This window comes from Anas acuta, chromosome 12 (assembly GCF_963932015.1).
Source record: "Anas acuta chromosome 12, bAnaAcu1.1, whole genome shotgun sequence".
NCBI lineage: Eukaryota > Metazoa > Chordata > Aves > Anseriformes > Anatidae > Anas > Anas acuta.
This window is the reverse complement of record NC_088990.1, coordinates 17,261,335-17,286,386: the sequence shown is the minus strand read 5'-3', so window position 1 is coordinate 17,286,386 and position 25,052 is coordinate 17,261,335. Positions and strand designations below refer to the sequence as shown.

The 25,052-nt window shown below is 38.3% G+C and overlaps 1 protein-coding gene and 1 long non-coding RNA gene across 5 annotated transcripts in view; both read right to left on the bottom strand.

Moving 5' to 3' along the window:
- Positions 1–11,236: 11,236 nt before the first annotated feature.
- Positions 11,237–15,863, bottom strand: LOC137862872 (uncharacterized). The gene is made up of 3 exons (XR_011100566.1): positions 15,724–15,863; positions 14,650–14,729; positions 11,237–13,928 (listed from the first exon to the last, which is right to left on the bottom strand). It is a non-coding gene; the product is annotated as an uncharacterized lncRNA (long non-coding RNA).
- A 2,058-nt stretch (positions 15,864–17,921) lies between these two features.
- The window catches only part of THSD4 (thrombospondin type 1 domain containing 4), a 299,631-nt gene continuing 292,500 nt past the window's right edge, over positions 17,922–25,052 (bottom strand). For all 4 annotated transcript variants that reach the window (XM_068695297.1, XM_068695298.1, XM_068695296.1 and 1 more), the window contains 2 exons: positions 24,363–24,507; positions 17,922–22,991 (listed from right to left, as the gene is read on the bottom strand). In XM_068695297.1, coding sequence (XP_068551398.1) covers positions 22,849–22,991; positions 24,363–24,507 — 288 coding nt within the window. In that variant the 3' untranslated portion in view covers positions 17,922–22,848. The remainder of the gene's footprint in view (positions 22,992–24,362; positions 24,508–25,052) is intronic.

Here is a 25,052-nt window from a genome sequence, read left to right as displayed (position 1 = left end):
TACAGCAGGCTTCTCCCTGTAAAAAAATAAATAAGGAAAGCCACCCTGGTTAAGTTATCTTGCACATCACTGATTTAGATAACTGTCTTCAAGACGGCAATTTTTAAGTCACAGCAGAAAGCTAAACTAAATTAAGGAAAAAATCCCCCTTAGCCTCTGCACACATCTTCATTGTAATGGTACCATTCTGTATCTTGCTGTTTGAGAACAATTCCAACTCATGTCCTAACTATAAAAGAAATGTTAACACCTGTTAAGCTTGTTACATTAGCAGACATTCACCTTTAGCCTGCAGAACCTTCGCTAAAGAAATCTTTGGTGCTGACCTGACATGAAATTTGTGAAGTGCTTTTAAAATGCTTTAAGACTTTATAGATTATTTGGTTTTACACTTACTATTAGCATTCTGTGTGCCTTAGGAGGAACTTCAGACATAAATAAGGAACCTGATGTGCAAGGCATGAGAAAATAAAACAGAAAAGATCTGCTCTACAACCAATTCTACAGTGTAAGAAAAATATGTGGCAAAACACAGGCTGAGGGCAAACCAGAAAAAACAATGAAACACCGATTGGCAATCTCAGCTCTCTAAGCCCTAGAATCACTTTTAACTGTTTTGTTTGGTTTTGCTAAGCAACATGACCAACAACAGGTTTAAATAGCAGGACCCGGCAATCTGAAATCTTACACAAACAGTCAGTTTAAGAAACATGGCTTAAAAGATCAGCCCTTAGTTTCTACAAAAAAATCAGCACAGATCCAACCAAATCTGATCATCAATGTCAATCTCCATTTGGGAAACAGTGTCTCCTCATATTATAAATACCTAAGGATATAGTTAAGTGTGCCAAAAACAGCTTTTGTATGAAAAAAAAATGGTGCTGTATCGCGCTGATGTCTTTCTTGGTGACCTCTGACAATATAGAGTAGAACTTCCTGTACTTAACCTTTAGAAACTTTTTGATGGTAAACTCGCACTTTTGTTTCCTTATTTCATAGTCCTTTACCACAGGATGACTTCCATGCACCACCAACAGCAAATATGGAAGTTGTTTTAGTCCCCAGCTGTAAAAGAAGGTTTCATGAGCATGGAAAAAAGCAGCTGTAAATCTCTCTGTATGGATTACATCCCCAGCACCAGAAATGTACAACACAGCATCCAGCAGTACAATGCTAGTGAAATCTTCATAATCTGAGCTCTTACTGCAGGTCTAGTGTTTGATATACCGAGACTTCTATTTGGCCTTTCACAGATCACAGCTGGAACTGCACAAAAAGCAATAAGGAAAAGAACTTTCAAATAATTCTCAGGTGTTACCACCCTGCAAAAGTAACTACATGGAAATGCAAAGGCACAGATGGAGAAAGTTATGGTGAACAGAGCTGGTTTCATCTCTGCTAGTAAGTTTTGACAAGTTAAATGTGTCTTTCACCATAACTATGTCTCAAGTTTTTCCACCAACAGAACTTTAAAGATACAAAAGACTGGAAAATTTGAAACTACTCCTGCAACTGTTTAAAACTTTCTCCAACCCATAAAAATGTCTACACTTCTCAGTATATGTTATTTCATGACTCTTTATTCTCCTTTGTCTCAAAGACTAACTAAGGCTTGTTGTACTGGTTAAGGTTTTGATTTGTATAGAAGTACTTTTTTCTCAAAAAAAAAAAAAAAAAAAAAAGTAAACCCCAACATGACCATCAATGTTCTCCCTACTGCTCAACACCTGCGCTGAGTTTAATTTGATTCTGTGGCAGCTATGTTCATCAGCCTGCATCCTAAATCTTCCTGTTAAGATTGAGCTTTGGTTAAAACAAACAAGTAGACAAAAAAGATCCCACCACAACCATGAACCATGCACCCTGAGCATTGTAGTATAAAAGTCATTTCTGTGGAAAAATGGCAACTCCTAGCTATATGACTGAAATAACTAAAACTCACTTTTTTTTTTTGTTTCCCTAACCATGTGCAGTAAACTCTGAATTAATGTAGCCTGTGGGGGGGGGGTGGGGGTGGGAAGAATTGGATCACTTGCCCCCCACCTCCACCCCCATCATTTAGAAAGAAACAGCTGTGCTGCCATTAATTCTGAAGACAGGCTAGTTGGAGAGAAAGCAACAAGGGTTTTTCAATGCTTGGAGACTGCAGTATTGAGAATTGGCAACTCCTACAGGGGATGGAAATATAGTAAAATAGGCCTCAATATCCTTGAGATGTTTTAGGCAGCTCCAAACACAATGAAAGCTTTTCATCCACATGAACAGAGTGAATGGATGCCTTAACCTGCCCACAGAATTCAGTCTGAGCAGGTGCCCCCATTTTTGTAAGAGTTGTACCTTTTCATGATGTTGGCTTTTGTACTACTGTGAGTCAAAAATGCAATGAGAATAAACCTTTCATGGTAATCCCAGATCACAATACTTGGCCACTGATTTCAAGGCTCCGTGTTACACATTAATAGAAAATACCCCAGTCTACATGTAGAGAAACTGAGGAAAAAGTAAATGAGAAACTTGAAATCACAGAGAAAAAACAAAGGAAATAAAAACGTCTGTTCAGCCTCAGTTAGTTAGTCAGATTCTCAGTTCGTCAGTTAGATTCTTATCACATCACACTAACTGCAAAAAGTAAGATATTCAAGACTGAAAGAGATTTATCATGGCAATCAACTCCTAGAATACATATTTACTGTTAACAAATTTTATTCATATCATCTCTATATAGAGAATGTTCTTTACAGAATGCAAATTTATCCTGAACTCAGGTAGATTCTACTGTTGTATACAATTTTAAGTGCATGTAACTACTCAGTAGATTTAAAAGATTCACATCGATAGATGTTCCATACAGCTAACCCTTGGCTTACAATCTGTCCTTCTAAACAGAATTTCACAGTAAATCTTCTGAGAAAAACAAAAATTATGTATTAAATCTAACTTCCAAGTTAAAAACAAACAAACAAACAAACACAAACCAAAACATTCCAAGTACCTTCTATTAGGTTGGATTTGGATGTGCCCTCTGACCTAAAACCTCAGGTTGCAAAGCAGCTCAAGTTTGCAGTATGATAAAACAGAGATGTGAACTCTTACAGAAGTTGCTTCTTGTGTCTGACAACAGAGAGGGCTGCCTCACAGCTTCTGAGAAACACAGATTAGGTAAGCAGTTAATGAAGTTAGATCTCTCAACTGGTTTTACGTTCTTAAACCAGTAACAAAGCTGAACTGATACAAGATAATTCAAATATGTAGCTATACATGAAAATAAGTACTATGGCAGGCGACTGCAGTGTAACTGTGGAACCTATATGCATATCCAGCCAACTGTTAAAGCATGACACAATACTTGTCAATTCATAAGCTATTTGAAAAACTCCATGGCCCAAAGCCTTCTTCAGCCCCTTCACCTGAAGTCAGATGTTATTGTTCAACACTTACAGACTCCATATGTACAGAACGAATTGTCTTGGCAAAGTTCTGTAAGTACAATCTGGTAACATGGATGCAAGATCCCAGAGAAGCTAAATAGCTTAACTACATAATAGCAAGAACATCTGCAGAATGATATCAAGGTTTATTTAATAAGGAGGATGTTACCAGAATTCAGAAGCAGGCATCTTGGCACAGAAGACTAATTTAGTATCAGGCTGCTTTGAAACCTACTACTACATCACTTGTGCCACTGATCTCTCCAAATGAAAGGATGGGATCTGTCTTCAGCCACTCGGGTAGACTTCTGCCAAAGGAAACCACCTACAGTACCTCAAAACAATGCGAGGAACTCCTCATGAGCTTTGAGAAGCTTTGTGCTCTATCTGTGCAAACATGGCTTGAAGACAACTTGTGATCTAAGATTTATGTAAATATTTGTTTAGTTTAGGATAGAATATTCAATGTAACATTTTCCAATCACCACCTACTTCAGAAAATGCTGCAGAATCATCCAATTTACTCTTTTACCCCTGGAGATTCAGTGCTTTTTTCACCCCTGGAGATTCAGTGCTGATTCTAGTCTTATATTTTCCAGATCCAGGATTGCTACTTACTTCAGTATGCAAATGTTAGGAGTCAAGAGGAAAAAATATCTGCATTAGCCACATCATTTTTGTTAATTATGTTTCCTGTTTACACACCCAACAACACAAAGTGTTTTCATCAGTGATTCTGCAACTGCCAAATCAAGAATTTTCTTCCATAGATAAATTATTTTTCTTCCATAGATATATTCTAGTTTATTCTGACTTCATTTTGCTTGCAAAGCTGGCCACTATCCTCATCTATACCTTTAGAGATACTATTTAAATTCTGAGCCCTGCCTACACTCCATCATTTAAAAGGAAATCGCGTTATACAGTTCTCAGATAACCCTTCTAAATACCATTTTAAAAAATAAAAAGACAAAAACAGCAAAAACTGAGTAGCCCACCTTATTGCTGTGTCATCCTCCCAAAACTCACAATAGTCTGCCTTATCACAAAAACCTGCACAAAATACCCACCTACAGTGTGTTACAAATGTTATGATGGCTAGGGCCTGGATTTTCCAAAACAGAGAATTCTAAGTAATTCGAAGTATTTAAACCTAAATGACTAAATGGATATAGACTAAGTAACACCTTAGCAGATCAGCTTATAAAGATTTTAGCATTTAGATTACTTTTTCCCCTTCGGGATAGCCACTTTTGGAAATTCTACTTTCACATAGAACATTTGTTCATTTCAATTAATTTCTGAAAAAAGAAAATGTAAGAGCACTTATTTTGATAAAAAATTGTTTTGTATGTCACAGGGACTTTCTGGTACCCAAGCTTGTCACTATAAATGAATTTCTCAACCTCTCAAGATTTTATTTATTTTAAGTCATAACTGATTTTCTTCAAACAGGATTTGGTGATAAACTAGAATGAAATCAAGGATAGCAAATAAGCTAGAACTCTACAAACACAATTCTTGTCATCCAGCACACATTAAAAATACAACTACATACCAAGAAAAATAAAATTAATCTTTTCACATCACAGACATCTTGACTGAACAGAGAAAGGGGAAAGATTAGCCATGAAAACATACAGAATCCCAGATTCTTTATGTCCTGAAAATACGGTCTGGCACTTCCCCTAAAATCTATATGGCATCTAATATTTAATTTCACTCATGTTTTCACTTTGTAGGATTTCCCTAGTTCACAATTCCCTTTGTTCACAATTTACAAATTTAATGGAAGATGAGGAGGGGCCTGCTTGGGTTGGGCCAGACAGCACACAGACCCTCCCCCAGGATGCTCTGAATCGGGAGCGCTGATGCACTTTGGAAACTCACTGCCACACTGGTCTGTATCAAATTTAAATTTCTTTTCAGATTTCTAATGTAGCTGTCTTCTAGCCAAACCAAGATAACAGCAGGATTATTCACAACAGCATGTTTTTCAGCCACAGGAGGTAACAGTGTGTTTCTGTCCTTACAAGTTGTGCCAGCACCTGCCCAGCTGTGCAGACCCAGGGACAGGGCCAGCTGCTCGCCTGATCGCACTGTCAGGCTTCCTCGGCTCAGGCACCATGGAGAAGCACAGCACACGGGTAAAACACAAAAGCCCACAGCTTCCACATGTATGTAGTCTTAGCAGCAGCAGGGCTAAGCCAGAGTGGAAATCACTTCCACAGAGCACAGCAGCAACCTAGTGCTGGTGGTGCTAACAGGAGATGCTCACCGGCTACTTGCGGAGATCAAGAACTTGACTGGGACATGCATCTATCCTGCCCCAAACGATTCAATTCAGCATTACTGCCCCTAAAAACCAATTTTCTTCCAGTGAAAGATAGGAACAACAGCTGCTGCTGTCTCCTAGAAAAGGAAAAGAATTAAATCTCTCAGTCCCCAAAGATGGGCGAGTGTGTTTAAATGGCACTGGAACATAAATAACCCACTGAGAAGGCCTGCTGATTCTTGTGGGCTATGGGATCTACCTCAACTGGTCAACACTTTCAATACTACTACAAGAGGAAGCAAAGCTAGCCTATGTTTGTATATATAACTAATTCCCAAATCACTATTGCTAGGAAGTTTCAGAATGTTTTGAACTCTTTTTTTTTTTTTTTTAATTATTCTTATCAATGCATTCTAAACTTCTACATCAAAAAAAAAAAAAAAAAGCAGAAATGACAGACTAGGCCCAAAAGCACATTATTAATCACAATTCCAGATCTGAAAAAAGATTGCCTACTCTGATTCTCTACAGATTCCCTACTCTGCAGAGCCTTTCCAGTGCTTTCCAACATGATATGTGAAGACTGCTTGCTGTGGTACTTATGCTCCAACAACAGTAGCAATGAATGCTTGCCTTCACCACGTCTGCAAGCCCTTCTGCTATACCCAGTGCTGCATCTTGATCTACTGATCCATAAAAGATGAAAAGATTAAACCAAAAGCAGACAGCAAATGTTTGAAAACAAGTTTCCTCAGGGAACTGATATGTAATCCAAATGCTTATAATCATCCCACAAAGAGCAGAAATTTCTCTTCTAGAAATACTTCAATTGTAGTATATTGACACGTTAACACTGCAAAATTTCCTTCAAAAGCTGTAATGATATACATGAGCAGAAAATTAAGCACTTAATTCTGCAAAGAACGGTGGCTTTTTCCACCTTTAATACAACTCCTCATAACAACTGAACTTGGATGTCAGTTATTTTTTATTTGAAAAAACATTTGCTTCATATTAACTGTAAATAGGAGTGAAATATCAGTGATGTTGATAAATTTCAGGCTCATTCAAAACAAATTCAGCTTTTGGAGAGATACTGCTACTTGTCTTTGACAGAAGACCTATTTTCTAGACTATCATCCAAATAAGATACCAAGAAATAAAACTCACATTCATTCACAGGAAAGTAGGCAAGATGTATAGACATGAGCCAAAATGTTGCTAACAGGGTTAAATAAAAAAAATCAGTTAATTCTGTTAATTCTAGAGAGGAGCTTACACATAACATGAACTCATCTGATAAAAATACACAAGATTTCCACCAAGCTTTTGTTTTCCTGTGTGTGTTTTTATAACAAAACAAAACAAAAAAACACCACCAAGAAAAAAACTTGCCCATGTGCCGGTACACCTTTCGGGTTCATAAATTATTTATGTAGGCATCACCGTGTTTCTTAAAATAACGGAAATCCTTCTCCTCACAAACTTGCCAGAGGCAAATCTGTGAGCCAATCTTCATCTCAAACGTTCATCTGCACTAACTGCTTTTTACTGTAGCTCCGTTCTTGCTTCAGTTTTAATTTCCAGCACAGTCATTTGAGAGCAGTTCTGTCTACTCACAAGTCCAATCCTCTAAAGAGAACATTCTGACTTCTTTCTTTTAAAGACCACTTCATATTTTCTCCTCAGAAAGTAGGGGCAGGCACCTGCTCAGCAAGTTACAGATAATTAAATATCACAGTAACCTGAATTGTTAACACGTTACCCCCGACAAAAGGGAGGGATTTACTTATTTTACGAGGCTGTTTAGCCAGCTGCAACTCAAGTCTGCTACTCAGTCCATCTTTTACCACCACTCAGTTGCTCCAAATTCCTGAGGAAATGCAAGGTAACAAGGATTGAGAAGGCTGAAATCTATCATAGATACTGCTGCTTGCAAGGAGGAGCCCTAAAAAAGCTATTTGGAACTCCCACTTTAAAGCAACGTGCCCATTAACATAAATGACTAAGTCTGTCATGAGAAAAGAAGAGATGCATCAGACTGGGTTTGATTGCTCCCATTATCATCCTGCTTTTTTTAAAGATGTGCATACACAATTAATTTATTCATTTTAAAGAGAATACACAAAAATATGGTTGCTAGGCCCCAGCTAGCAGCCAAGCATGCACACAGGCACTTGTTTGCTCTTCCCCTACTGGGACAGGGGAGAAAACAGGAAAAACAAAAGCAAGAGAATTTGTGAATCAAAACAGAGACTGGGAAATCACTCATCAATTACCATTGCAAATAAAACAAACCTAACTTGGGGAGTTTAACTTAATTCCAATTAATATAATCATTCAGTAGCTGATTCAGGTACTGAGAAAGAAAGACGACAAGTAGTTAAACACATAGAAAATACTTTTCCACCAGGCTCCAGACACACCTCTCCTTGACACCCCAGTCTCCACTCCCTTGTCATCACTGCAGGACCCCGTGCCCCTCAGCTCCACATCCTAACCTCAATCAGCTTTTAACCATTTACCAGCTTTCTGCTAAAGGCACGTACCACAAACACCCCCAAAATCTCTTTTGTGGTAACTTCCCCGGTTCCTGGATCAGTTACAGCACACATTTCACACTGACTCATTCTGCACCATGTTCTGGGCCAGGCTGCCAGCAGCCAGCAAGTAAACAAAGCCTCTTCAATAGCCCTGCAATAAAGGTAGGAAGGATTCTGTTAGTGCTGCTGAGTGCTAGAGGAAAACCCTGTGAAGAGCAGCTCTCGCCCCCAGCATCTGTTTTCTGACAGGCTCTATGCTCAAGGCAACATCTTAAAACCCTCACACGGTGAGGCTGATTGCACAACCCACTCCCAACCTCCAAGGGCGTCTTCACTTCCACCACATCCTTCTACGCCCTTCTATTCATTTTTCCTGCACACAGCCACATAAGTAGGAAAGTGATACCATTCCTAAGCAGCTTCCTATGGATACGAAACATGGAAATGTATTTAAGAAAGGATAAAAAGGGAAAATCCAGCAGTTTGGATTTTGTTAGAGGTTCACTGCAACAGTACTCCTGTGCGACTGGCTGCAGTGAGTATTCTCACACACACATGAAGTCACTCAGTTTTATACTAATTCCCAACTCCACCCTGTAAGAAAAGAAAGCAGAAGAAAAAGCTGTTAAATGGTGACAGCAGTCAGCTTGAACATAGCATATTTCCCCTTTTCTTCCCCGGGAAACTGACACAGCCAGACCCCACTAATCACATAGCCATTCAGTGACTTGTTGCCCGGCTTTTGCAGAGCTACAGCAATAATCAGATAATTAGATTTCCTAGTGCTCACATTACAAAGTTAATTGATGCCTTTTCCTGACTCCTCTCATCAATTCCCTTGTGCTGCTGGCAAGTCTGAGCAGAATCTGGTTGGGGATGAGCAACTGTATTTCATATCCTCTCAAACAGAACAGACAGCTACCAAAGCTTTATTTTTTCTTTTAATTTTGCTCTTATTATAAAATTATAAAAATGTTGAAAAGAATGGAAACAAACTTGTTGCAGAGGTGCATTTATTATTTTTATTTTTAATATAGCTTTTTTTATTAAGCAGAATAGCAAGACATGCTGTTCTGGTCCTGCCTAGCAAATAAAGCACGGACATGCTGGTCCTTTCAGCCTCCGCCTGGTACTCTTGCATCAGGAATGTAGCAAACCACACGAAAAGACTTGCAGCCCGGTATCATTTTTACAAACTCTGCCCCTTCCCACCCTTTCTGCCCCCTCAACAGAGAAGAGCTGAAGGCAACACATGGTGAGAAGCTGCTGAAAGTGGCATCAAAAGACAAAGTGTGCCCCCAGGTACTACTTCCCTCCCAGCCGGGCTCCAGTTCCAACCGTTCGCAAGTCAGGGCCTTCAGGAACCCACTGCTGTGCTGGTTCCCTCAATCAATTCTTTTTCACAAATTTACTTAACCCTAAGTGGATTTTTAGCATTTGCAGCATGCCCTAGGGAGAATTTAAGGTACAAACACATTGAGATGCTGTGTTAATAGCTAAGGTCTTCCTTAGAATTCATATTGATGAAAATCCACAAGTTTCTAAATATTTGCTTTTACTTAACTGTGAGCATCTGGGCCCTTATGCATTCCCTATTATGAGGCAACATTAATGAACAAGTTGTAGCTTAGCTTTCACGCTCAAATTAAGCGACAGAAGCATACACGATAATGCTTCTACGGGAAGAACCTGATCATTACTGAACCTAAGCACTTGATTTAACTTAAGGTAAATATTCTTCCACATTTTGCCACTGCGACTTAAACATTCTAAAATTACATTTTTTCACGTGTTTAAGAAAATTAAGCTGGTTATTCCAGCAGTGAATCACATCATTTAATAAAACGTGAAGCAGCTTGCCTGAGCAGTCACCCCCTCCTCACCACCTATACAAGCATCAGATGTTTAATGTTGTTCAAGCTGTAGAGGAACTTGCGTGAATGTCGAACACTAAAAGGAAAAGAAAAAAATGCAGACCTCTGAAAAAATAAAGAACAAAAGCAACAAGCCTAAAGTCACTAGCTCATGCCACAAGTTATTAGTACTCCATTCAATTAGGAAATAGAAGCAATTATAAACAAGATGTGCAACAAAAATATATCTGATTTTAATAGACTTGTTGCATGATTTTAGCAACGGTTTATGATTCATCAAACACCTTATACTCTACTACATGCAGTGACATTTTCAGATGCCAACTGCCAGATTTGTTGGGCTGCTACACAACTCACAACGGAACTAACTGCAATTCACTGTATGTCTTCTTCCCCTCATGCAGTTGACTCGGATTAACTTGTAACACACTGCTCTTTTAGCAGTATTTGAAATTAAATACTTATTTCCACCTGCACGTGCCTTAAGGAAACACCGTGACTGCACAATTTCATTCTTTCTTATTCTTCACTACCTCACAAATGCTAACATGGAGAAGAATGCTCTCAGTCAGGAGTGTCAAGAACTTGCACTTGAAAAAGCAAGCTGAAATTCTGGAGTCATGACAAATCTCGAGGGCCTAGGGCTCCAAAGCAACACTCAAATATCTAGAGAACTGTGCATCCAAGTGGAAATAACATTTGTGCTGAGAGGTGCTAGAAAAACACAAACCTCCATTGTTACACCAGCCTGAATTTATCCCTTATAGCAGCTACCGGATTTGAATCCCCTGAACAGCTGAGCCCCAAGTGAATATTTCTATTTTGCCAGCCACCGAAACCTTATGTTAATGGCACATACAGGGGGAAAAAACAAAGCGCTTTCTACAGTATGTCTGAAGTGGATTTGTCAAATATTATTCAGCATATGAAACAGAAATAGATTAGTAGGTTTCCTTAATTTAAAGAAAAGAAAGTATAAATAGTAACCTTTTTTTTTTCTTTTTAAACTAATTAAAGCACTCATTGCTCAAATAATTTAATGGCTTTTCTTTCAGTCTTGAAAAATTCTCAGAATATTTCTTGCAAACAGAACTGAACACTCAATTCTTGTATAAATTGATTTTTATTGCCTACTGTTTCTGCTAAGGCAACTTCTGTTTGGAACAGTGAGCTCTACTCTGACAAAGCCGTGTGTTTAGATGGAGATTACCCTGCACACTTTGGCAAGGAAAACAACACTGCGCATAGAACAGTAGGCAATTGCATTGCAGTTCTCTGTGATATTTCATGTCCTCTTTTATACCACTTTGGTAAATATCATGATGAAACTCTCAGAGAAAGGCACACATTTTCAAAGCATTCGTTTCAGTTCATTTAACACACTATATACTAATAACCTTCTAGTATCGTACAGCGCACTAGGATCAGAGCCAAGCCCGTTATAAGAATACAGAACACTAGGAAAGCATTTACAACCTCAATCTCCAACTGATGTATTCACAGAATTTTTAGCAGAATCTAGACCAAAGCGGGTTTTAGAAATAAAATGCTGATCTGAAGGATTCCTCTCCCCCCTTTTTTTTTTTTTTAATATCTCATAAAGCAGTACTATTTCTGACACCATATTCATACTTTTTTAAAGAAGGAAGGAAAAGTCGGAAAGGTTAACATATGCATAAAAGCTAAAGGAGAACAAAAGAAGACAGCTAAGTCTGCTCATTCTTCCTCCCCCCCAGATACAAAACAACACATTTCTTGTCCTCCTCCCACAGTACAGTTTTCTTTGTCCTTGCTCTCTCCTCCCATGTATATCGCTCCCATAGTCATTACTGTGAGACTCAGAAACTGAAGCAAGACATTGTCAAATGCTGTAGATTTTCTTTTGCTTTTAGCCAAGCTCAGGTATACTTTGTTCTCTTGAAGCAAGGGACTTGAACACGATCTGTTTGCTGGCAACTTTCTGTCTTAGTTCTACGCAGTTATACTCCAGTGGAATTTGTATGCCTAAATGGTACTTAAGCACTGGCAATTTTCTTCACAAGAAATAACAAAGACTACCCATTTCAGCTGCGTTCAATTGGTTTAGGCTGCAATGGAAGCAAATCCTTCATCCCATCCAGCAATGAGCATTAAATGCTTAATTAATCAAGCTTAATTACAGCTATCAATCATTCAATTGCTTAATTGCAACTATCATTGCTTTCTACTTTCCATTGCACTTAGGAGGTTGGATATTGTTATGAATGACTTAAAGATGCTAAACCCTTTGCACACAAAACCTGCAAGTCTTTAAGGACAAGATATGCTATGGATAATGTGTATTTCAGGAGTTTAAAACCCTAGAGGTATTACTTCAGCTCTCCTCTTTGCTAAATGAAAACACTTGTTATTATTACTCTCCATTTACAAAGAAAAATCCTAACAATGCACTTTTTGGCTCTGTAGACAGTACCACAGCTGTAACTCATACCAATAAGAAAATGTAGGCATTAACATTTGGTAGCAACTCATCAGCGGCAGGTAGCATGTTAGAATAAATAATTAGCTCAGTACCTTAGCAATATTTTTGTGAGCTCATTCAGATACTTGTCACCAATTGCATCTGCTTCTTAAAACTTAATCAAACATCATTATAAAAAAAATCTTCTTCCGAAAAAGCGCTGCTTGGACTATAAATTCTCCAGAACAACCTACAGAAATAAATAATTTGAATTATTTGAAATAAATGGCATGCATCCACCTATTATACCTTCCAGCCTGACACTTCAGATGTGTGATGAATTAAATGATTACGTGATGAATCACAATGATTACGTGATTAAATGGTTACATGATGATGCACAATGTACCACACTGTGATATTTCTCCAGAACTACAACAGCAACCAACAATCCAGACTCTCACCTGTCAAGCTTCAAATCCATACTACTTTAGCAAGGGACAAACATTTGTCCCATGTCAATCAAAAAGTCTCCAAAGCAAAATGCATCGTCTGGCACCCGTTCAGCAGTGAAGCACTGACTGGAAGCACTGATGACAGTTCCAGTTGATCTATACGCACTACACCTCTCTTTTCATTTACAGTTGTTCCATATCACTTAAGCTTTTAGAAATCCATAGATTTCTAGTGTAACAGGAGAGTAATAATAAGAAGGGGGTTATACTACAGTTTTGCTTCTTCCCTTTTTTAAACAAATTACATACGGAAAAAAAAAAAAAACATTAAAAATTCTACTGAACAGTAATTTGTCCTTACTAACGACCACTAACACCATCTAGACTTAACTTAATTTGGCCATGCCTGCACATCACTGTGCAAGGCAAGAATCCTTGCTTTTTAGAACCATTGGATTTAATGGGCCTGTTTTTCTTCTGGCAGAATAGAATTCAAGGTCCATTACAATTTTACTTATTTTCCTCAGCCATCTAGTGTATAAATAATCTGAGTTAGTTAAACATCAAAACGTTCTCAACCTTATTTAGAGAAGTATGTGCAAAATAAAAGTTCTATCAGAGAAAGTTCAGCACTTAGGTTTGCAAAGTATCTCCTGTAAAAGTCAGTAGCAACCAGCAACCTCATACAAGCCTCTGGCGGTGTTACACACAAACGCAAAATTAGTAAGTACAGAAAAATTTTCAAAACCAGCAGCCCAAGAAGGATGTAATTTCCTTTGTCTTCTAGCAGCAGCAAATCTAGTAGCAGGATTCAAAAGCAGACATCTTCTTGGAACACACTAGACTTGTTCATTTGCATCTAACCTGCTGCCTAGGGAAAGAGGGACTGCTGATACAGTGAAGAAGAACACACCTTGGAAACAAGATTAAAACAAAGAGCTGCAGCAATCTGCTCAAAACCATCTCTTTAAACTTACCATTGCAATACAACGTATTTCTTAATATAGCAGCATGGTGAATGGTAATATATTTAAACAAAAGATTAGACAGCATAAACATGGTATCCATGTGTTTTTAACAAGGCCTCTGGGAAGTCACAATTCTTCTTTTTATTATTGTATATCCATTTATCTGTAACCAAAGCCTCGACTACTAGCATATGGCCAATTACAATGAGAAATATTAAATCAGTGGGATAAATTAAAAAAGAAACAAAGAGATACTAAAAAAGCTGAATGATTTCAGCATCTTCTTTCCCAGGTTGTTAAGTACAGAACATTTTTTATAGATTTTACTGCCTTAATTTTGGATCCTTTTTTCATCACTTAGTCGTGTGGTAGGTACACAACAACAGTTTTTTTTTGTTTTAAAAAGTACTGCTTCCCACCAGCTGGATTTGATTATGTCATTACAGTGAAGGGTATCTTGTGTGTGCTGTTCCAGCTGGCTCACTACATCATCAGGATCAAGTACAAGGATCAATCTGAGCACAGGACACATGTAGACTTAGTGGAATGAGTCCAGTGAAGGGTCACAAAGATAATTAAAGGACTGGAACAGCTCACACACAAGGAGAGGCCAAGACACCTGGGACTGCTCTATGTGGAGAAGAGAAGGCTCAGGGGAGATCTTACCAATGTGAATGACTGGAGACAACTGAGCCAGGCTCTTTGCAGGGGGGCCCCATGACAGGTCAAGAGGCAGTAGGTACAAACTGAAACAAAAGAAATCCCATTTGAAATTAAGAAAACTTTAAAAACAAAACAAAACAACAAAAAAAACACCTGTGAGGGTGGTGGAACACTGGAACAGGTTGCCCAGGGATGCCTATTTCAATCCTTGGAGATATTCAAAACCTGACTGAACACAGCCCTGGGCAATCTGTTGTAGCCTGTTTGGTGCAGGGGGCTGAAGTAGATTATCTGTCTTCCAACCTCAACTGTTCAGTGAAAAACTTTAAAATTCTTTATAGATAGGTATTACATTACATTCTCAATCAATGCTCACATAAGTCTATTTATATTAGAAAATAGGTCAGGAAACAGCACTGACTTTCTGTATTTGTTCCTTATTGGAACTTGCATCTGCGGAGAGCCAAAATTAAGTCTTTTTTTTCTGCTTCTTTTAAGAGCAATTATTTGATTTTATGTTATGAATAATCCCTTGATGTTTTCCCTCTGGTCCCGTTTCCTTGTACAAGTTTGTGGCTAGCTACTGGTACAGATGAGACACGGTGTGGTGTCAGGCACTAAAGATCTGCACTTTGCATTCGTCAACCCATCACTAAAGGGGTTAATCCCACAGTTTATCTAACTTCTTTAATATTCATCTCAGGACAGGCAGCCACGCAGCAGGTCTGCCCTTCACACAAGGCGTGGGACATGAGAATCCCGCCTGTCTGGGGCCAGAAACAGGTGCCACGCGAAAACATGAACCTCTCCTCCCTAAACAGACCTGAAAGCCCTGACGGCCTTACCACGCTTCAGGGTCACCTCACGGAGGCTGATGTACCGCTTCTGGACGCGGATGAGGAAACAAGTACTGCATTTGCTCCTCTTACTATTTTTACTTTTAATTTTTACTTTTAATTTTTACTTTAAACATAAAGAACGTGTGGTAGAAACTCGAGTAATTAATTATCAAGGAAGCTTGTGGGTCAATAACCCAAGCTCTGTTCTTAACGAGCCAGGCGCCCAGCACGCACTTACAGAAACCAGCCTCAGCCCCTGCGGCGCCCAGAGGGGGAGAGGAGCGCCGCGTCTCCCGGTAACCGCGACCGAACGCCGGCCGCTACCAGGCTCGCTCTGCCGGGAGGCAGGGAGGGAAGGCGGAACGCCGCCCCGCTCCGCCCCGCGCCGGCCTCTCCACAGCGCGGAGCGGGGCCGCCTAACGGTCGCTTAACGGTCGCCCAACGGTCGCGGCAGCGCGTGCCCGCCCCTCGCCTCAGGCGGCGGCGCCGAGAGGGCCGCGGCTTCTGGCGGTGCTGCCCGACCCGCCCGGGGGCGCGGGGCTGCCTCGGTGGGCAGCGTTAAAGCCAAACAGAGTTAGCGTGGGCTTCGCCCCGTGGCAGAAAGGACAGTTGTTGATTTGCAATTGATTATTATTTTTTTTTTCATGTTTTGTAGCGTGGAGGTGTTGTCCGTAGGCTGCACGAACTTGGCTCGCAGTCATTCTCCACAGGGAATGTGTAATTCTCCACAGAAATTCTCCACGCTTGCTCCCTCACAGCGTGGCGCGGTGGTGCCTCAGCGCTCGCACCGCAGGCATTGAAAGCGCCGTAAGGAGACACGGGTGGCTGCAGCCGTGGGTAGGGAGCGTGGAACAGCTGCCCAGCGCCTCCCGGACTGAACTGCAGGGGTACACCACAAGGCTTACTCCTTGCCTTTGGTCCACGCAGAAAACAGCAGTTGTTGCCTTCGAACAAAAACATTACCTCTGCATTTAATAACAAATAAAGTAGATAAATAGGCTTTGCTTTTAGCTCTGGACTTCGCTGTGTCAATCCTGTGCAAGCCTTGGGAGCGGTCCGGTCCCTGTGCTCCCTGTGCCTCAGGAAGCACACACGGCTCTCCTCTATCCACAGTTACAGACACTGCTTTGGAAATACCTTGTTAAGATGTAAATTACAAACTCAATTAAAGCGAATTTAATCCTCCAGCAAAAATGCTAACAGCACTGACTAAACTGCATTACCAACTTCACCGTACTTTTAAGTGATAAACTGTATTGTTTAAGTGAAGGCCGAGCAGAGGGAAAAGTCCTGGTGTGCCCTCAGATTGTACTGCTCTGTGATGTGTGATTGCTGCACTTAAAACTATGAAACGCTCTGAAGTATTAAAAGGTGAAAATTATTTTATTTAGCCAGAAGCATCCAGTTCCAAGACATAGCATGTATTGCTGTAGCATATACTTATCCTAACATTGTAACTCATTAATAACATCTATTGATGAATGAGCTTGGACATGGAGCTTTCTAAAACAAACTACGTCTTTCTCTGGCATGGTGAGAGCATACAGTTCTTAATTTATTACTAAGGACTACATCCCATGTGCCTACCAAATTTGACCTTTTCTATTCATTAGTAATTTGGAATTCAGGAAAAAAATCCAAACTCAAATAACTCGTAATTTCTACTTTTCTTCAAATATACAGATTTTCTCACAACAGCAAAGAAGAAAGATGAAACAACTGATGATCTCCAAAAAGGCTGAGGTATTTTGTTTTTCCTCCCTTAGAATTTCACTAATTTATAGTGGAATTATAATAAAATCTGTGATGAGGTGTCTACACTACCAGTCTGGTTATGCCAAATAGGGAGGAAAAAACTATGATCTTTGAGCAGCTACCAACAGAAATTCTACCTACGCATTCAACCGCACATTCCCTCAGCACCCAGGACACTAGTTTTACAGTGTATAACATCGTCTTATGTATGGTATGAAAACACCTAAGCTGCATCCACGCTTGGATAATTTTGCAGTCACATTGACAATTTTTTACTGGTAAACCACTATGAGTCTAGACATGGAAGTGACAGAGCCTTATGCTACAAACACACAATACGGTTGAGAATACACTGGGAGGAAACCTGCAAGACATTGCATAGGAGCTCCCAAAACACCAAGGCAAAACACCAAAGAAGGCAATGGCCTTCTTTCCCATTTCTAATATACATGATTGCCATTAGGGACAGTCTATCAGGATGCTGCAATCCCTTTTGCAAAGCTCTAATGAAGTTCTGGTTATGAACCTTTCTGCAGCATGATTGTAATCCTCAGTACATGAGTGAGGATTCCTTTAGTGCATTATACCTTTGTTGATACTTGTGCTTAATTCTCCAGAAACAATGACCGTGGAAGAAATCAAACAAATCAACCAAATAATAAATAAACCATGTCACATAAATTCATCTTGAATTACTTTATTTTTCCAAATAATAAAAAATAAATTAGTCATAAACAAAAATAGTTAACATTTTTTCATCAAAGAGAAAATGCATACAATATGAAAAGGATGCTGTACAGTTCTGGTTCAGGTGCATTGCTATGGATACATATTCCTGAACGAGTCAGAAAGCAATTTGCTTCTACTCCTCCTTTAATTCACTCAAGGAACTGGCTAATCAGAAAGTTTAGAAAATTATATTACGGATTTACAGTATGACATATATACAAAAATATATATGTAATACTTGTGCTATAAAATTCCATAAAAGCTGGGTTAGTATAATGAAAGAGCTGGACAAAATGTGAATGGTATATGTAAATAAATACATATTAGGTCCCTTTTAATAAAAATCTGCCTATTCTAAATATTTGAATTATTTTGGTGCAGTGGCTTGTTTCATACACACAGCTCAGAATACATATTTCCCATAAACATCTTGTATTTACAAATAACAACAAAATAAGTTATAATAAAGTATATCCTTCTGCCAAAATCAATTATTAGGGTCATGTAGACTTTTTTTTATATATAAAAGTTTTTTTTTTTTCTTTTTTTTTTCTGTCACTTTTTGTCAGGTTTAAATATCCTTAGAGTTAAGGCTCCAGTCCCTCCTGATCCTCCAAGTGGAGCCCAAGCAACTTCAATGCGGGGTTCACAAGCTTGTATGCACCCACCCTGCCAAGGCCATTGCAAGACTAGGTCTCAGAGACCCAAACACAACATAGGCGAAATAGTTCCGGGCAAGCAGCAATGACGGACTGTCACTGTGAGGTCACTGATTTCTCAAAATTAAGCTCCCCTCCTCTCCAAATATAGTGGTAGTTTGTTTTGTAATCCATTAAAGTAAATGGTATTAAAGAAGCTTAGGAACTTGCATTTGTAACTTTTTGTTGCTAAAAGCTGATAAGTAAAGAGCCAAGTTCAGGTCTGGTGTGAGTTCTCTTAAATGAAATTTTCTTCCCTCACTAGGTCTGAATTTTACCCACCCTATTAAGATTTTATAATGCTGAGAGGTTTCTTTTAAATTATACTAAAAACAATTACTGGATGATTTTTCCTTTGAGATATTAGGAGGTACAATTTTAATACAATTTCTAAACAATAGCTAATATAGCTCCCACAAACATATTCTGTAACTGATGCTAAGAACAAAGGAAGTTTACTTTCAGTGTTCAAAATCTCATGTTTTGTGTTCCAAATACAGACATGCACATAAATAATCTGCCTAATACACCAAATGGCTCTAAGAAAGAGATTAGTCAGACACTAAGTGTAGATCTCAAGAAAACCAGGTAGACAAATTTTTACTTTTTGAGTGTAAAGTTTTTTGCTTTGTTTGTTTTGTTTTTAAATATATGTGAGATTTGAGACTAAAGGGCCAATACATACTTCAATAGTTGTGTAATCATAGGTTCATTGAACAGGAACTCTTTCAGTAGTTATTTTAATATCATGCATTTAAAATTAGCCAAGAAGAACACACAAAAATCACTGAACTGGCAGGAATATAGCTCCCTTCATAGCTGGGCTTATTTCTAACAGATTCTTAACCAAACCACTGAGGATTTTCAGTAATGCAGGCAAAATTTAAAATTGGCATCCAAAGCACAAAGGGATGGAGGTGAGATAGGAGAAGAACACTTTGTCAGCGTAAGACAGGGACTGCAGGATGGAGATGAACTGGAAAGAAAAGCCACGGAGAGCACATTTTACTCTCAATTTACATACGGAGGTTCTACTGGCCGTTAGCTGCTTTCACCTTCCTCCCTCAGTGGTGACCACTGGCATGTTCTAGGACTGAGACATAGGCAAATGCCACCTCTGATTTACAGTAAAATCATGAAATTAAAATCAGGGCCTCTGTAGACATCATCCTAAATTGGTATATTGCTCTATTAAAACAAATGCTATAGTCACAATTTCAAAAGTGCACTTTGTGTGACAGTGAAATACTAGCATAGCACTTACTTTGTGTAGGTAATATTAGTTCTTCTACATCAAAGTGCTGAAAGAAGGGTTCATTAGTTCATATTTCAGGAACAAGTATTTTGATTATGCTGAAACATGAGAAAAGATGATAAATGATTAAGTTCAGCAAGACTTTAGTAGTTTCCATATCACCAGATGTTCAGTTAGGTGATGCAATCTTTTTCTAACTGATACATCTAAAACCTGTCTTTTTACTAAAAAGAAATATATAGTTTCTATAAACATAATTCACTGCATTAAATTCACAAGGCTGTACAGCTTAGGAGTAATACAGGGTTATAGCACTACATGTATGCATAGATTCTTTCTTATTTAGCTCCCATGAATTGCTTACTTAAGTGGCAGCTTAATGGAGCCTACATGATGATAATCCTTGTAAAATAACCCAATCGCCATATATTCCAGAGCATAACAACAGATTTTATGGAAGACCAGGATCACCTGTCTCCTTGCTAACTTGCTGTCTCACAGCCAAGAGTGTGTGCAAGCAGATTGTCCATGAATTGTTTGCAAACCTGATTACTTCTCTGTATTTCATTCTCCTCGTGGTTTTCAGTACAAGTATTTCACTGTAGCTCACAGGACACACTTCCTTGGCACAAAAGAGATAACAGCAAAAATTATGCACTCTATGTGAAGATTTGCTGCAATGAGACTTTGAGATGAAAATCAGTATTTACAAATACCGGATTCCAGAGTTATTTATGCTGTACTTTCTCTGTATCAGTCTTTGGTCAAGAATCTTAATGAATATAAAATATGACCACAAATTTTTAAATTACCTTCATGAATAAATTTTCATAATCCAAGGAAATAGGACTGCAAAAGCTTTGTGAACTTAAATCGAAGGTTTTCTAATTAGCATGTCTGTTTCTAAAAGACTTACATCAATTAATTACAGTGAAAAAGCCCCAAAAAACAGTATACAGAAACAGCCAATAACATTAATGGTTTAAAATCACAAATACTTCAAAGTTTAGGGGAAACACTTGTTAATTTCATTTAGCCAAACATTACAGTTCACTGTGGCTGAAATACATTCTTTGTAAGTGACTGAATCAAAAAATCTAAGGTTTGTCTCAGTCCAAGGCAGCTTTTAGACTGGAGGTGTTCTACCTTTCTGTGCCTGTAGCTTCCAGTACATGAACTGGTGTGACTACTAAGTAGCATGCCCAGAAACCTTTGCCTCCCAGTGGCCCAGTCTCTCTTCCATGTTGTCTCCACCCAAGCAGTAAGAACAAAATAAAAACAGATGAACATTTACAGATGGATCATCTGGGATGAGCTCTAGTACAAATCCAGAATGAGGTTCAAACATGCCTCTAATCATTAGCAGGACACATTAATCACTCTACTACTGCATCACTGGGAGTGGCTTAACATACATTATTAAAGCTGTTTTTCAATTCAGGCAGCAGGCACCTTAGAAATAGATGCACAGTTGGATATCATGAATTTAAAAGCAATATGCTGTAATAAACAGTTGAATGAGCAGAGGTGTTGCTTTCTTCCCTCAGCCTTATTCACACATTTGAAAGACCTCACAGGTAAAAGCTAGAGAATGTGCAGATAATGCAAAAGCTTTCTTTTGCCTTGTACAACGTGATCTATTTACCTTCAGCACATCCTAAGGCTGAGTCTAGTAATTGCAGAAATGAAAAATCACCACCTAACTTTAGGTCTAAGAAAAGCTATTCTTGAGTAGCATAAAGGGAGTGGTATTAAAAGATCTGATGGATGAAACATGGAATGAAGCAAAAATGACAAGTATGTTGTAGTAAGTGATCAAAACCTGAAGAACATCAACTGGTAAGATCTCCTTATAAATACTTGGCTACTCCACTCACAAAGACTACTGACACCAGGAATAACAGACTACTATAAAGCAGAGAAGCCTACATCTGTTGGTGGTTGCTTCAGAAACTAGTGATGTCTCCAGACAAGGTCTGGACACAATACTTTTGTATGGTAGCTGTTAAAAAATAGGGCAGAGACAAGACATCAGGCAAGATACCAATTCACTGAAAAACTGCCCTACAGGAAAGAGACCTTGCCAGTGGAAACAATCACTCTGTGTATTTCTTTTTAAGTATGAGCAAAGTCTCCTCAACTTCCTGGTAAATCTCACTGACAGCTGCAGTTATTAAAGGCTTAATTGGTTAGGCACTAGTGGCACTCTGGTAGGTAATGTATTTTAAAAAACATACAGTAGAATAGTATAATTTCAAGAGTTTATGAATTAAATATGAAGGCACATTTTGGCAGTCAAGTGTGCATATATTTGCCATCTGAGGACGGGAAGTTAGCTAAAAGTATAATTGAAAAAGTTTAACCATTACTATAATTTATTATGAATGGATTGAAGTAATTAAAAATATACATTAGAGTGCTAAGAAACTGAACATGAATGAGTCTTCAAGGGCCTAGTTTCTCTGTAAAATAGTTCTTGTCACGTGCATGTTTCATTGATTTGGTCTATTACTTTAAGGCAGTCCAAAATATCATGTAAGAGTTAAGAACTCAGAAAATAATGCAGCAGTTGCATCCACATTGGTAAAATATCTCCAGTAATTGCCTATGACTGATTTTTTTTTTTTTTTAACAATAATTTCACAACAGTAAGGCTGGTATATTTTTTAAATAATTATCCGATGAGCAGGTGCAAAGAATGTTATCATTAAAAATTAATGCTTTAAAAAGATCATGGTTTTACAACAAACATTTTTTAAAAAGACATAACTGCACAGTAATTGTAACTGAAATGGTCTGGTGCCTTGATGTACACAGCAATATAAAAACCATCTCTTTAAGAAGCTAAAACCTGCTGTAGGCAAAACAGTAACACTGTTCAAGCTCCATCTGAAGATTGACATTGCTGCCTTGAGAAGAGTATTTGTTATCTGCGTCCCAGAAACCCTGATTGTCTGTTTGCCACACGCGTACAGGATGCACAACAGGCTGTTTTGTAATAGGTGTAGACACAAAGCCGGGCCTGAACCACCACATTGCAATTGTAGTATTTATCTTTGCAGTTCTCATCTGTGGAGAAAAAGGAAGAGAAAAGAAACTGAAGAAAATAACAGTGGAATAACAGGCAACCAATCCCCTCTCCTTTACTGTGTAAAATCCCTTTAACCTCTATTCAAACATTCATTGCCAGGTTAAAATAGGCTACCTATGCAAATTGATTGAAGATTTTCCACATTCAATCAAGACACACAAAAACACAGATTAAATGTACCTATCCTCATATATACTGTTCATTTTTATTTTTTTTTCTTCTGAAAAATTTGGCTTAAATAAAGATGATGGGGAAATTTCTAGTATTTTCCACCCAGGTACCTCTATCCACTTCATTTTTAGATTCCCAGATACTAAACTGTTGCAGTAGTGTACAGATGGCACCAGAACCTGCACATGTTAATTTTCAATTGCTAAATTGAAATAATCCACCGCTGAGTAAAACATCACCTTCGTTACAAATGTTGTGGTTGGTTGAAATTACCCAGATTAAAACCAAACCAACCAAAACCAAAAAACAGTGTTCTTAACACTCCACATTGTTTTCTAAGCTGCTACAATATGGCCTGTTCACATTTTGAAGTTTTCCTTTACAACCAACAGGGTTAGAAACACTTTTTAAGTGACAGATAATATTTTCATATGATCAGGTAACCACTGTCCACCACACAGGTGTTAAGACAAAGACAAAATATCAAAGTGCTAGGATCAGGTGTAAAAATGAGCAGTTCTGTACAAGCCTGTTTTAAATAGAGAAGGAACAACAACAGTAGCACAATATAAATATTTTTAATGCTACAGGTATACCAGCTTTTAAGATAATTATCTTAAATTATGTTAGAAATAATTCTCATTATTGTAGTAATTGTAATTATTGCAGAATATGATTTCAAACTGTTTCTAAATACTCGCATCTTCCTTTCCCCAGCATTCTCATTACTGTTAAAATTAAATCTGGAGGAGAAGAATGATTTATGTTCTTATATTAAATATCCATAATGTTATTCTTTCTTATAGGAGCTGTTACCAAACACAGTATATGATGCATGATCTTTTTGTTGTTGTTTTTCAAACACTCTGCTGAGAGAAACATTTCAGAATGCAAGGAGGCTGCTTAAAAACAGCTCTATTTATCGTTTTCACAGAAGCGGATTTCTCACATTCTCAGCAACTTCAAAAGTAAGACACTTTCTTCAGTGCTTCAAGGAAAAGATTTTAAATCAGAAGTGAAAAGCTACTTTCACATCACAGAAAAGAGCCATAGTTTGTATAAAAACAAACCTCTGGACTTTAGAAAGAAAATAAACTCTAAAACCTGTGCATGATTATTAGGGATTTTATCCACTAGATGGAGTTCCATAGTTAAAACACAAAGTTTCTCTACCATACCTATCTCAGGGATACAGTCTTGTGTGTTACATGGTTCTTTTTCTTCAGGTTTAAGTTGTGGATCACACTGAGTACTGGTTGTCATGTCATCTGACAGACATCGTACCTCTCGAACTCTAAATCCTCCTTCACAGGATTTGGAACACTGAAATACAAAAGCCGAAGTTCATGAAGATTGCATGCAATGTGCAAATATAGAGATAAAAACAGGGACCTGAAACCCAGATACAGACATAATCACTGCAGCCTTTTATCAACTTCACCACTGCTGTAGTTTTTTGTTTTGTAACTACTCCTTAACATACAGGTGAAATTATCTCTAAAGGTTCAAAAACGTTCTTGTCTATAGGGGGAGCAACTGGACAAAGAAACATGCTGGACTACCACTGAAAGCATGCAAGAATCTTTCCCTTTCTGAACTTGTCAGCTTCTTGCTTTTCTAATTTGTCTTGTTGGTTAGTCTTGTTAGTCTAATTAGTCTTGTTTTCCTCTGCTTATTTATATATATCTCCCAAATCTACTCTTTCCACAGGGTTCACATATTTCTTATTTAAGAACTTCCTATAGTGAACTTTGACTAGACTACTTGAGTGCACCGTTTTCCACTGCCATTTTTACCTCCATTTATATATAATCAGGAATCATTTTAATTGCCTTTTGTCTAGTGCTCAATTATTTTCCAATTCTTTC